Source organism: Rutidosis leptorrhynchoides, unplaced genomic scaffold (genome assembly GCF_046630445.1).
Source record: "Rutidosis leptorrhynchoides isolate AG116_Rl617_1_P2 unplaced genomic scaffold, CSIRO_AGI_Rlap_v1 contig595, whole genome shotgun sequence".
NCBI classification, from domain to species: domain Eukaryota; kingdom Viridiplantae; phylum Streptophyta; class Magnoliopsida; order Asterales; family Asteraceae; genus Rutidosis; species Rutidosis leptorrhynchoides.
In genome coordinates, this window is record NW_027266815.1 from 39,497 (window position 1) to 53,009 (window position 13,513).

At 34.0% G+C, this 13,513-nt stretch overlaps 4 protein-coding genes across 4 annotated transcripts; 3 read left to right on the forward strand and 1 right to left on the reverse strand.

The window, feature by feature from the left end:
* The first annotated feature begins 1,186 nt into the window (after positions 1–1,186).
* Positions 1,187–2,261, forward strand: LOC139884728 (large ribosomal subunit protein uL14mz-like). The gene is made up of 4 exons (XM_071868718.1): positions 1,187–1,197; positions 1,501–1,601; positions 1,708–1,796; positions 1,887–2,261. The coding sequence occupies exons 1-4, from the start codon at positions 1,187–1,189 to the stop codon at positions 2,259–2,261; spliced, it is 576 nt and encodes a 191-aa protein (XP_071724819.1).
* Positions 2,262–3,211: 950 nt separating this feature from the next.
* Positions 3,212–6,374, forward strand: LOC139884729 (serine carboxypeptidase-like 27). Its single transcript, XM_071868719.1, has 10 exons — positions 3,212–3,291; positions 3,519–3,814; positions 3,923–4,018; positions 4,134–4,226; positions 4,312–4,397; positions 4,490–4,738; positions 5,559–5,686; positions 5,785–5,880; positions 5,970–6,075; positions 6,222–6,374. The coding sequence occupies exons 1-10, from the start codon at positions 3,212–3,214 to the stop codon at positions 6,372–6,374; spliced, it is 1,383 nt and encodes a 460-aa protein (XP_071724820.1).
* Positions 6,375–8,979: 2,605 nt separating this feature from the next.
* LOC139884730 (serine carboxypeptidase-like 28) lies at positions 8,980–11,924 on the forward strand. The gene is made up of 7 exons (XM_071868720.1): positions 8,980–9,361; positions 9,749–9,937; positions 10,133–10,218; positions 10,724–10,987; positions 11,137–11,264; positions 11,437–11,532; positions 11,663–11,924. Exons 1-7 carry the CDS (start codon positions 8,980–8,982, stop codon positions 11,922–11,924), a joined length of 1,407 nt encoding a protein of 468 aa, XP_071724821.1.
* A 204-nt stretch (positions 11,925–12,128) lies between these two features.
* On the reverse strand, positions 12,129–13,402 carry LOC139884731 (tRNA-specific adenosine deaminase TAD3-like; the record flags this gene model as incomplete). The annotated part of the gene is made up of 3 exons (XM_071868721.1): positions 12,129–12,324; positions 12,489–12,589; positions 12,944–13,402. Coding segments are annotated over 3 exons (756 nt in total), but the record flags the coding sequence as incomplete, so codon positions are not given.
* Between the last annotated feature and the right edge of the window lie 111 nt (positions 13,403–13,513).

Here is a 13,513-nt window from a genome sequence, read left to right on the forward strand (position 1 = left end):
CATCTATTTTGGGACGGAGGTAGTAATAATATTAGATCAAGGAAGATCTCATGGTTACTACTATAATAATAATGTATTGACAGAAAATGTAGGCATTTGCTTATACTCAAGGGAACCTGAGTTCGATGCTAGATAGTGGCATTTTTTTCCCAACTTCTCTTTTATCTTTTCCCCCTTAACTTTATACGGAGTGTTTTTTTTTAATCTATATCATATATGTATAATATACATATTATACATATATGTGTTAACTTTAGATTCTTCAATATTTAAAGATAATTTTCTTTTTCTAATAGCTTTCAAACTTTAGCATGATTTCGCATTATATATATTTAAATAAACAATCAAAACAATCATATTTTAAAATTTTAGTTTCATGATTATCTAAACTTAATTAGTTGCTAATATGAATATTTTTTTGTGCGAAAGTTATATGAATGTCGACCTAACTTGATGCAAAAATTCGCGTTGCGACTCAAATTTTCCGCGGCCCCCTAACATGTAAATCCTGGCTTCGTCATTTTCCTCCCACTCGTAACATATATTTTTTTAGATTTATTATTTCGTCTCAAATAAAAAAACAGAGAGATGGTTGGCTGTTTTGTTCAATTTCATTTGTGTTGCAAACGTCGGTCAAATCTTTGTTGCCATCCCAAGTTGTTGCTTTACTTTAATTAGCTATGATTGATTACAATGAATGACTATTTACAACAAGGAAGAAACTTGAGCAATCAAACCGGGTCGATTGAGCTTAGGATCAATACTCGGCTCATGATTCATACTTCCAATCCTGATCCATACATATCATTACGAATTCTGTTTCATTCTCATATGGAGTAGTATAAATTAAAATTATACTGTAGTAGTAATTATTAATTTCTCCCATATGAACTTAAACTAGGAGAGGTATATTAAGGTAGAAAAAGGCAAAAGACGAGACAGCTTGTCTACATGTTCTTCTGTATTTTCTAGCATTGATGGAAGTTTGGAGAAAGGCTAGTTGTGATGTTTTATCGATGGATTTATTCTGCAGTATAACTAATGATTGGTGAAATATAATTAAGCCCAATCTTATTACAGCAGAAAGAAAAGTGTGCATGTTTAGTTATCTTACATTAGCGCCTGTATCATGTTCTGTCCGAATCTGATTATCTCCTCATTTTTTTTCTAGATAAAGGTCGGAAACATGGCTGCCAGGTTCGCTTCCAATTGTATTCGTGGTATGTTATATATTATCTTTCATCTAGTAAATGCTGATAGTAGTAGCCCCGATTCCTTATCAACGGAACCGATTGTTAAACATCTCGTTGATTAGTGTTTTCTGTTTCTATTCTTTTTTCATTAATTTGAAAAGCTTTTGAGATGCTGTGTTGTTTGTGACGCCACGAAATTGACATTCTATGTTGATATGCTATCTTTTTGTATGCTCGATTATATCAATCTGTAATAATGATGATATGTCATTTCAAAGACACAGTGATTGGCTTGTAAATGCTGAAGCCTATTAGCATACAGCTATTTCACAGTTCTCCATGAGTATGTAGCTGGCTGTTTAGGCCAGTTGATGAATTCCATCATCATCCATGAACTAAGTTTAGATGGTTTTACCTTGGGGAAGACGGAAATTATAATCTGCTTCTGCTTATTTTTAATCATTCGATAATTTAGTAACTAGAATTTTTTTTTAATGCATTGGCAATGAATTAGCAACCCGGTCATCTTTGGAAGGCCTTAGCAACTTCTCAGGTTCATTGAGCACAGCTACAGATATCACAAGCAATATTTTTTCTTCTCAGGTTTGTTTCTTTTATGTTCATGAGCAAGGTGAAATAATCGGTCTAAGGGTGTTGATCTCCTTTGTCTCATATGTTGGTTGTTTGATATAGCAAATAAGGACATTCATACAGATGAGGACTGTTCTGAAGGTTGTGGATAACTCTGGGGCTAAAAAGGTAATGTGCATACAAGCTTTGGCAGGGAAAAAGGGGGCAAGACTGGGAGATACAATAGTTGCATCAGTGAAGGAAGCAATGCCTAATGGAAAGGTTAAGAAAGGAGAGGTTGTGTATGGTGTGGTCGTCCGTGCTGCGATGAAGCGTGGTCGTTGCGATGGGAGCGAGGTCCAGTTCGACGACAATGCCGTCGTTCTTGTAGATAAGCAAGGCCAGCCGAAAGGAACTCGAGTATTCGGACCTGTTCCCCACGAGCTAAGACAGAAAAAGCATGTCAAGATTCTTACTTTGGCAGAGCACATTGCCTGAGATAGAAGTAATCTCATTGAAGTCTTAGACCTTTTCAATTATGTGGAGAAATAAGTTTTCGACTTATGTTCTTTGTAGATCTGAATATTCCCCATCAATGCAGGTGAAATTTTATGATGCTTTTTTTCTGTATTTCATTTTTGATTAATATATGCACACATTCAGAAACTTCTAATATTTGCTCCTTTGAAATCTTTGTGTGTAGCATACTCGTCTTGTTAAATGACGTAATTTTTATCATTTTAAGTAAAAAATATATATTTTGTGAGTATTTAGAGTAAGACGAAATACGCTACAAACATAAAAACACAATGACACCTTCGAATGCTGTGCAACTGAACTTTTTTGCATGTTTATTTTAAAATTCTATCAGCAAATAAACACTTTTTCCCTGACAACCGTCAGAATTGACCACAATCAACGTTATATATCTCTGGTATTTGGATGAATTTTTAATAGTTCTGTCCATAGTTGGGGGGAAATCCGATACTGTTTATCTAGAAATTTTCAGCAACTTCACTAATAATTATCGACCACCATCCACGACTATTACCACCGATGGAAGTAACCAGCCGACACTGATATATTGCCAGAGGTCGCTGCCCACCGGCTTGCCGCTCTAATCTGCATTCAAGCTGTTCGGTCAAATGCCTGACTGAAGATTGTGAAAGGGGTAAAAAATTAAACACTTTCAAAGCATCAATTAGTTTAACCACAAGACAACACGAAACACAACTGTTTTTGTCATTGATGGGTTCCATTTCATCATTCAATGAGATATCCGCACACCTCATCTTCAACCAACCACAATCATTGGGATTGTGAAATTCTCTCATATCTGTAAAAATGCCAACTTTTTGCTGTGTTACTGAAATCCTCGCGAACCCAGAGACCGTTTTGGAACTGAGTTACGGATTTGTTTCTATTTTGTCTTCTTTTGTAGCCCTACCATGGCCCCACCTCCTCCCATTGTTCAGTTATCTTATTTATTTCACATTGCACATGGATTGGGTTATTGCTGTGTCGGGCTGTTAATCTTATGATTGAGGATTGACTCATTAATGTCTTCCCTCTGTCATGTTTAGTTCGTGTTTTCCAATAAACGTGACGTTTTTAAGTCTACACAACAAAAATTCTTGACAGCCCTCTGTAAATTGTGTTTATAGACTCGTGTTTCTGGGTCTGTCTTTGTGATTCATTCATTCATGGCTCATTCTATGCTCCCATCTTTTGTTTAGCTTCTCTCTTTTCTTTCAGCTTAGGAGATCAAGTTAAAGACAGAATCTCCGAGTTACCAGGTCAACCAAAAAATGTTGACTTCAGTCAATACTCTGGTTATGTAACTGTGAACCAAAATGCTGGCAGAGCTTTATTTTACTGGTTAATTGAGTCGCCAGTGAATCGTGGAGCTGATTCAAGGCCGCTCGTTTTATGGCTCAACGGTGGCCCTGGTTGCTCCTCTGTTGCTTATGGTGCTGCTGAAGAGATTGGACCTTTCCGTATTCGGCCAGATGGGACGAACCTTTTCTTGAATCCATATGCTTGGAACAAATGTATGTTCAGTCACTTTTAAGCAGAATGATTTTTATTAGTTGTATAAATGTAGAATTCTCTTTATCTGTGTAATATTTCTTTTAACTCGTTTTTATTTCATTGAGCAGTGGCAAATTTGCTGTTCCTTGAATCTCCAGCTGGTGTTGGTTTTTCTTACAGCAATACTGGATCTGATTTGTACACGGCAGGAGATCAGAGAACTGGTAAAATTTTCAATCTGATTTTGTATTGTTTTTGCTTTAGTATGTGAACTATGTTTAGTTCAGCTCACTGTTTACGTTTTGATAATTTGAGATCTGGTTGGTATGATTTCTGTAGCTGAAGATGCATATACGTTTCTTGTCAATTGGTTTGAAAGGTTTCCACAGTACAAGCATCGAGATTTTTATATTGCTGGAGAAAGTTATGCAGGTTTGGTTTTGGAAAGTTCTTTTTCTTTTAGAATCTGTTTAATTAAATGATAACAGAGACCCTCATTCCTGTAAACTGATTTCAGGTCACTATGTTCCCCAATTGTCTCAAATTGTGTATGAACGGAACAAGGGAATTAAGAATCCAGTCATCAATTTCAAAGGATTTCTGGTAAGAATTAATGTATGATCAAGATTCAAAAAGGTGATGTTACCATATGATCATTCATCATTATGTTGTGCAATATTGTTTCTTTGTACAAGGTAGGAAATGCTGTCACTGATGACTACCATGATTATGTTGGTACCTTCGAGTATTGGTGGACACATGGTTTAATTTCCGATTCGACGTATCGATCGCTTAGAGTTGCCTGTGATTCTGGATCCTCTCAGCACCCATCAGTGGATTGCATGAGTGCTCTAAGAAGTGCAGAGATGGAACAGGGAAACATAGACCCATATAGTATTTATACTCGGACTTGCAATACTACTGCATCTTTAAGAGGTCATTATGTAAGTCTTCTTCATCTTTCACCAAGACACCTTACAATATCTATTTTTTATTGGTTATTTACTTCTTTCGCATAGACCCATATAGTGTTTATACTGCTTGCATATTTGTTTGTTGGATCTGTAGAGGCTTATGTTCCCGTTGTAAAATATCTTTACAATATCTAGTTTCTATTGGTTATTTACTTCTTTTTGTCTTTGATAAAGTTATGGTTGTCAACAATTGCGAAATATATGTTGTTTATATACTAGTATGAACTATAAGGGCTAGAAAATGATATCCAGGTTTATCCTGCAGTTTGTTATAATAATAAGCTCAAGTGTAAGTTCGTTAGGACTAAAGCTTGGGCGTATTAATAAACTGTAATTGACAGAATTGAGATATCAAGGAACTTAAGATTGTTGGTGCCAAACCAACAAGGCTTTGTCTAGCCGACTTTTCCCCTTATATCAAAAAAAAAAGAAAAGATGGAACTTCGTTAGAGATAAGTTAAAGCTTGTATCTGCTGCTGGAAGTCTACTCAAGTCAGAGGGAATCTCGTGTGACCGTGATATAGAAAATCTCTCATCCAGTTAGAGGCAACTGGAAAATTATTGATTTTATAATTTTATTACTCTTTGTGGTCTTTTATGTACTTGAATATAGTACTTGGCAGTGATGGAACTGTTAGTTACTTCAGTTTTTGATTTCTGGTTCATTGTTTATGCCCTATTTTCCTCTTTACTACAAATTCAAGTCTCGTGACAAAAATGGATTGAGAATCTACATGGTGATCAACTGTAAACTATATCTCTCTCATGTTTTTTGTACTTTTAAAATCAGCCATGGATGTCAAGAGCATATGATCCCTGCACAGAGAGGTATTCCAATATCTACTTCAATCTTCCGGAAGTTCAAAAAGCACTCCATGCAAATGTAACAGCGATTCCTTATCCATGGAAAACTTGCAGGTACATTTCTTTTACTATTAACGTTAAATAAGAGTTTCTTTTGTTTTCTTTTTTTAAATCAATTTACTCATATTTTCATTACTTTGACTTGTCTGCAGTGATATTGTTGGAGACTACTGGGCTGATTCTCCACTCTCTATGCTTCCTATTTACAAAGAACTCATTGCTGCAGGTCTCAGGATTTGGGTATACAGGTGGGTCGGTCCCTGAGTTAATATTGTTCATGAATATCTTGCTGTATCAAACTGTGTTTTCATGATTTCCGCTCAACGTCTTTCTACAGTGGTGACACCGATGCCGTGGTTCCGGTGACTGCAACTCGATATTCGATCGATGCTCTGAAATTAAAAACCATCACTAACTGGTATCCATGGTACGATAACGGAAAGGTATGAAGCTCTTTCTCACTGCTATGCTGCCTTGAGAAACATTCATCTTAAAATACCTGTCAATTACATAAAAATGAAAATTGAAAATTATTTTAAGACAGAATAACGGCTGTCATCTCACTAGCTTTCGTCTACGATACATATAGGTTGGTGGATGGAGTCAAGTGTACAAAGGTTTGACGTTTGTAACAGTTACTGGAGCTGGACATGAGGTTCCCCTACATCGTCCTAGACAATCATTCATTCTTTTCAGATCGTTTTTGGAGAACAAGCCAATGGCAGCCTCGACGAATAATTAGAGACTTGTTGAGCAAGTCAGCATCAAAAGGTTATATATTATAAGTATATTAGGAATTTAGGAATTGTTTCGTTGTCTGTGTACAGGAATAAAGTCAAAATGCTAGAACAAATAAGAGAAGCACTCTTCTCGAGCGTCATTCAATTCTGAATCCATTATAGTTATTTAGCCGTACCATTTTCTTTCTATACATAATTTTAAAGACACAGAAATTCTAAAATGTTATACTTCCTTCGTCCCTAATTAGTTGTCGGATTACTATTCATCGCAAGTGTTTATTTGTTGTGTATTCATTTATTGAATAATTTGCTTACAGAAGTAAAAGATACTTTTTTACATATTTTTAGGTCCATTCTTATTGTGGAAGTTCAATGATAAAAAATATATTATATATATTTTTTATTTCATTCACTAATGTTATACCCAAAAGGGGATGACAGTATTTCCACACGGGACAATTTTATCCTTGATGTAATAGTTGATGTGAAAATCGATCCTCAAAATTTTTAACTTAAGAAAACCTCTTTAAAATTTACTGATCATGTTTTTCTAACGACGCACGTGCATATTTTTTATTAAGTCTCCTGAGTATCTCACAATCGATAACCGTAATATTAATTTTCGTTCTAACTGTCAGCACACGAAATGATAGAAAAAATTCATGAAAAAAAACTCACCATGTTTTTCAGGCTGGGGATTTTTCACTATTCTTTTCATAGCAATGCCAACAAACATTAATTAATCCAACAAAAACAAGATTCTAAAACCCCACCACATACGAAATATCATTTTAATATAATAAAACAGGTCAAAGTCAGACCCTCGTATATTGAACGTGAAATCGGTAATTTTAAAAATAACTATGGAAATTGATCATCTAAATAAATTATTAATTTATATTGAAAAATATTTTAATTATATATAATATTGGATTAAAAAGAAAATTAAAATTATAGTACTATCTCAGTCCCAAATTATATACAAAATTTTACATATAAATTACATATAAATATTTGCATCTAATTTGAGACGGAAATAGTATTTTTTTTTATTTAAAAAAAATTTCATTATCACTTATATCTTCCAATACAATGGTATTGGACTAAATGATGTCTCCATGACAAAGTGTAAAAGAGCTTTGAAATAAAATAAGAAAGACAAACCAGAACTTTATAAAGACAATTTTCTCGATTATAAAAAATTCACAAATTAAGCTCAAAGATAATAATATCATTTTCTCTATATTGTATATATGAAATATAATTTTTTAAATTGTGTTTCACTCAATATGTTTTTTGTTTGGGAAAAATGTATGTATTTTACTTTAGTATAATATTATCGGTTTTTCTAACCAGTGCAATCCATCAAGAAATAATTTATAAATTATAATATCATATGAGTTAAATTTATAATTATTATTCTATTTATCAGTTGAATTATTTAAATGATTTCATTATGTAAATTCTGCTATCAGTATCTATGTAGTTGACCAATTATAACCACCCTCTTTTCATTAAACTAATTAAAAGTGAAAAACAGTTAGAACTAACCAACCAAACTCTATATATTGACATTTTAGGAAGATTTTTATAATGAAAAAATTGAATGTTGTTTCATCTTGGATTGCATTCTACAATTTTTGTTAGGATTGATCATTAAAATAAAAATAACTTAAACATATTCGTGAAAGAAAACAAGATTATTGATTTTAATGTTTATTACTTAAATTATTCCGCATAATTATGCAAAGAAATTTATGATATGAAAATGATGGTCAATTATATCAGTTACTCCCCTATTCTGTTTTTGTCCATCATATTATCCCATTTAACACCCATTAAAAAATAATTTAATATGAGTTGTTTTTATAAAATTATCCTTATTAAAAAAAAAATGGGTCAAAATTATCCCCATTTATTAAATTGTTTACAAAACTTCATATTACAAAATATATGACCAAATTTAAATATATAAAAAAGATATAATGTTAGTTGGTGAAAAAAATCTTAAAATTTACAATCTGAAACTTATTTTTGAAATAAAATCAAATGAAATAATGGTGATTATAAAGGAACGGAAGGATAATAAATAGTAAGAACAAAGTATTATTTGCAATTTGTAATTAACCGAATTAATTCAGTCAAAATTCAATTACCTCTTTAAGGAAGTCTAAATAATTTATATGTATGTTCAAAATTATTGATGTATAATGTATTTGAATAATAAAATGCAAATGTAAATAACTATTGTCTAATTTGACTTTCACTCGTTTTTTTTTTCTTTATTAACATATATAGAAATGGAATTTAAATTTCCAAAACTCCGTACATTTTATTTTGAAAAACCATCTAATAAAAGGATCAATTAAATAAACGAAAAAAAAAAAAGCACGATCGATCATGCCTTTTTTTTTTTTTTTTGAGATACAATTAAGTACTACTATAAAAGAAGTACATAGTATTAGTTAATTAACCAATTAAGTCAAATCACTTAACATGCTTATTGCTACAAGCACACTATTTAAAAAGTGCACAACTCATTCACACTCCCATTTCAACATTGACATTTAATTTCGATCGAAGTTGGTACCAAAGCTAACAAACAATATGCTTCCTTTCTTCTGCGTCTGTTTGGCTTCTTTTTCTTTGTTGCTCTTCTTGTCTCCGGTCACAGTGGCAGCCACCATCGTCAACCACCGCAAGGAGAGGCTGCACGATAGGATCAAGCGGCTACCAGGCCAACCAAAGGTGAATTTTAGTCAATATTCGGGGTATGTCACGGTGGACCCCAAAGCCGGTCGTGCATTATTTTATTGGTTGATAGAGGCACCCTTAGATTCGAAGCCGGAGTCAAAGCCATTGGTATTGTGGTTCAACGGCGGACCGGGTTGCTCATCCATCGGTTATGGTGCGTCGGAAGAGGTTGGGCCGTTTCGAGTTCGGCCAGACGGAAAGACTCTCCACTTGAGTCAATATGCATGGAACACAGGTAAAATATATATTAGATTCTATATATTAATTTATTTAGAATTTAGATTAAGGAGATTATAGTATAGTTGGACTCGATGGGTTTCTAAAAATCAATTTGATTGAATCGTTCCTTGGTTTGATTCTCCTTATTTTTTAAGATAAAAGTCCGGTTCAGTCAGTCGATTTTGATGTTTTAAAGTAATAAATCTTTATCCCGTCGATTGTTTTTAGAAATTAACCGGGTCGGCTGAATATATAATTATAAACCGAGGAAACAAAACCAACCGGTTCGATCAATTTCGAATCGGTGGGTTGGTTTTGTGCACATTCTTAGATATTTATGTGAAATAATAATTACCAAGTAACAACGTGTTAATCAATTGATGCTTGACATATTGGAGTGTAGAAGCAAATCTGCTCTTCTTAGACTCGCCGGCGGGAGTTGGGTTTTCGTACACGAACATGTCGTCGGACATAAGCACGGTCGGCGACAAGAGGACGGCTAGAGATGCTTATATTTTCCTGATAAAATGGCTAGAGAGGTTCCCGCAATACAAGCACAGACCATTCTACATTGCTGGAGAAAGCTATGCAGGTTCATCTAAATTAGTTGTCACCACCCCCCACCCCACCCTCTACTCTACTAGTACTATATAATTAATTTAATTTTATATAATTAACTTGTGATCCAAAACACCTTTATTTAATTATATTTCTATTATTTTAAGCTAGCTTCCTTCAAAGATACATTCTTTTTTTACAACAAAATATATTTTAATTAAATTTTCAGGTCATTATATTCCGGAGCTATCCCAAGTAATAGTTGAACAAAATAAGGGTGCCAAAAAACCCATTCTTAATTTCATTGGATTTTTGGTAAGTATTTAATTTCATATATATTTTAAATTTGAATAATTTAATAAAAATTCTATCACATTATTTCTAGATTGATAGAAGGCGACGACATGGTTTGTTAGATGCTAAGCTCAGCATTTACGATTTTTGTAAGCTGAGTCAGCATTTTGCATGTACAAATTGCGTGCAATTCCATACTTTTGTCGTTTTTCTACCATTTTATTAAACTTGAATTGACTGTACATGCATGCTGACGTACGATTGCCTTATTGGCTAATTATATTACACCTAATACGTCTCATCTTGACATTAATATACGTCGGTCTTGTTGTCTGTTGGGTCACTTTGTATATGTCATTAAAAAGAATAGTTACGTCGTGGATCCTTAAACTAATAAAAAAAGTCACATTGAATCCTTAAATTATTATATCTAATCTAAGTAACACGGTGTAAGTCCTTCAATTATGGATCCATTTATTGGGTGTACAATTGACCAATCAAATGCTATCATATGTTATTTGATCAGTTGGGGAATCCACTGATAGACGATGAGTATGATAACAAAGGGACACACGAGTATTGGTGGAACCATGGATTGATTTCCGAATCAACATACCAAGCTCTACAAAAATACTGCTCAAATGATACTTTCTTGTTCCCAAAAGATGGTTGCAACGCTGCCCTCAATCAAGCTTATTCCGAGTTCGGTAATATCGATCCTTACAGTATCTATGACAATCCTTGCAATTTGCCAGCTTCAACCCTTGATCACAATTTGAACCATTCCTTCGTAAGTTCATTAATTATATATACGTACTCTCTCAATTATCTATATATATCAAAATACAATATGTTTTCATTTTTTACGTGTATTAATCGATCTATGTATCTAGCCAATGACATTACGTATATAATTAGCTACTTATTATTTATTGGCAGCCATGGAAATATAGAGGGAATGATGAGTGTATTGTTACTTATACAAGAAAATACATGAATAGGAAAGAAGTGCAAAAGGCTTTTCATGCCAATGTTACTTCCCTTCCTTACCCTTGGAGGACTTGCAGGTCTCACTCTTATTACTTTCTTTTTAACTAATTATTATAGTTAAAAAAATAAAATAATCTCACTCTCTAAATATAATCCTACTAATACATTTTATTTCCTTGTTAAATGAAGCCTATTTTACTCTTCACATTACTAATTAATCAAACATTTCAAACAATTTATTCTTTTCAGTAACCGGATCAGGAGTGGCTGGAAGGACTCACCAAAATCCATGCTTCCAATATTCAAACAGCTTATAAAAGCTGGCATTAGAATCTGGGTTTTCAGGTATAGTAATATTTAGTCATATTCGTTTAAAATAAAATGGAAGGCATAATAATAGTAATGAATGAATGAATGAATGTATGTATGTATGTATGTATGTATGTATGTATGTGATGATTTGATTTTGAAACAGTGGAGATGCAGATGCCATATTGCCATTGACAGCAACAAGATACTCAATTGGTGCACTAAAGCTTAAAACTAATGTAAGCTGGTATGCTTGGGTTGATGAATCCAATCAGGTTGGTGGTTGGAGCCAAGTATATAACGGTCTAACGTACGCGACAGTAAGAGGAGCTGGACATGAGGTCCCTATGACGAAGCCGCGACTCGCCTTGGTTTTGCTTAGACACTTTTTGACTAATAGACATTTGCCATCTTCCATTACAAATTAGACTTTCTTTCTTCCTTCTTAATAACATCCGTCTGTCTTCATGTATTAATAAAATAAATGGTTGCGATTAGATTTTTGAAATAGGAGAAACTTACTTCTCAAGCAATCATCTTTAATCGAGAAACTTGTTCCACAAGAAAAACATAGAAATTGTGGTGCTAGTCATTTTCAGGATTTCATCCAAAAAAAAAAAAAATAGTCATTTTCAGGATTTTCCTTCTACTTGATCAACGGCTTCTTCGTTCTTCTCTTCAGGCAAGAATACCCTGAACACAGCATAGTGATGATTTAAGCTTTTCTCGCCCTGCAATCTATGAACGCTCCCTAATGCACCAGCATTCGGATTTGGGAATGCATAAAATATTCGCCTTATCCTTTGGTGAACCATTGCCATTGCACACCTTTAAAGGAAAACCACAGCATATCAGATAAAATCATGACAGACTGGAAGAAAGTTCAAAAATTCTTCTTTCAACTAGAGAACTTCAAAGACTACGCTTTACCAACAACCCTACATTTAGCGTGCGTGTGTGTATGTGTGTGTCGATTAATGTAAAAGGCTTACATCGGACAAGGCTCCCAGGCAAGATACATGTCATAGCCAGTGCATAGGTAGGGTCTAGCAGATAAAGAACGAGAACCTTCATTGGGATTCTCATCTCCTGCCTGAATTAAATAAAATACAATAAAAAGAATTAGACTGGAGTACTATTTGCTCCAGGAATAACAATACGAAAATGATGAAGACATCATATTAGTTAAGTTTATGAATATTTTATTCCATTTCAATAATCGTCCACCTGAAAGATAAAAATGCATAACCACATTGCAACAATAGCTCTTTGTTGACTGACTGCAAATAAGATGCAATGCAAATATGATAAAGGACGAGGGCGAGACACCTAGAGAGCTATCTTAGCATCCTATCTATGTTATTGCGAAACTCACTCTTGATGAAATCTGGGTCACGATGCCAAAACTCACAATCTAATTATTATATCACAACAGTAATTGGCTTACATTCGAAAAGTTTGTCCTTCGTCTCTTTGCTGGCAAGCTTTCAAAAGAGGACTCCATAGAATCTTCCTCATAGCACGTATCTCCCCTTGGTTCTCCTGAAAAGGGAAACAAACGTCGGTCCCTAGCAGCAGATGCTTCAATAGCAACAATGGCAGCATGCCGTAGAGGGTGAAAACCAGAACTTGTCTTTAGTAATTGCTGCTCAGCCCATTGCCAGGGGTACAAACAAGAAACATCGCTGTATAAATCTTGGAGTTCATTGGAGGAACCATTTACAAAATTTCCATGCCTTTCTATTCCATTGGAATCACTATGTGCAAAATTTTCTTCCGCACGATTAAACTCAGCACTTCCATTACTGATTTGGTTCGAGATATTATCCCAAGACGAGACTTGATCACAAGCACTTGCGATTGTCTTCTTAACCAAAGGATCCACAATAATTGCAGAATTGACAATCTGATCATTATGGCACCAAAACATAACACACTTTAGGCAATTTGGTGTAATATTCAAGGAAATGAATTAGCATAAAAAAATCCACTTCATACCGAATGATCACCAGATTTT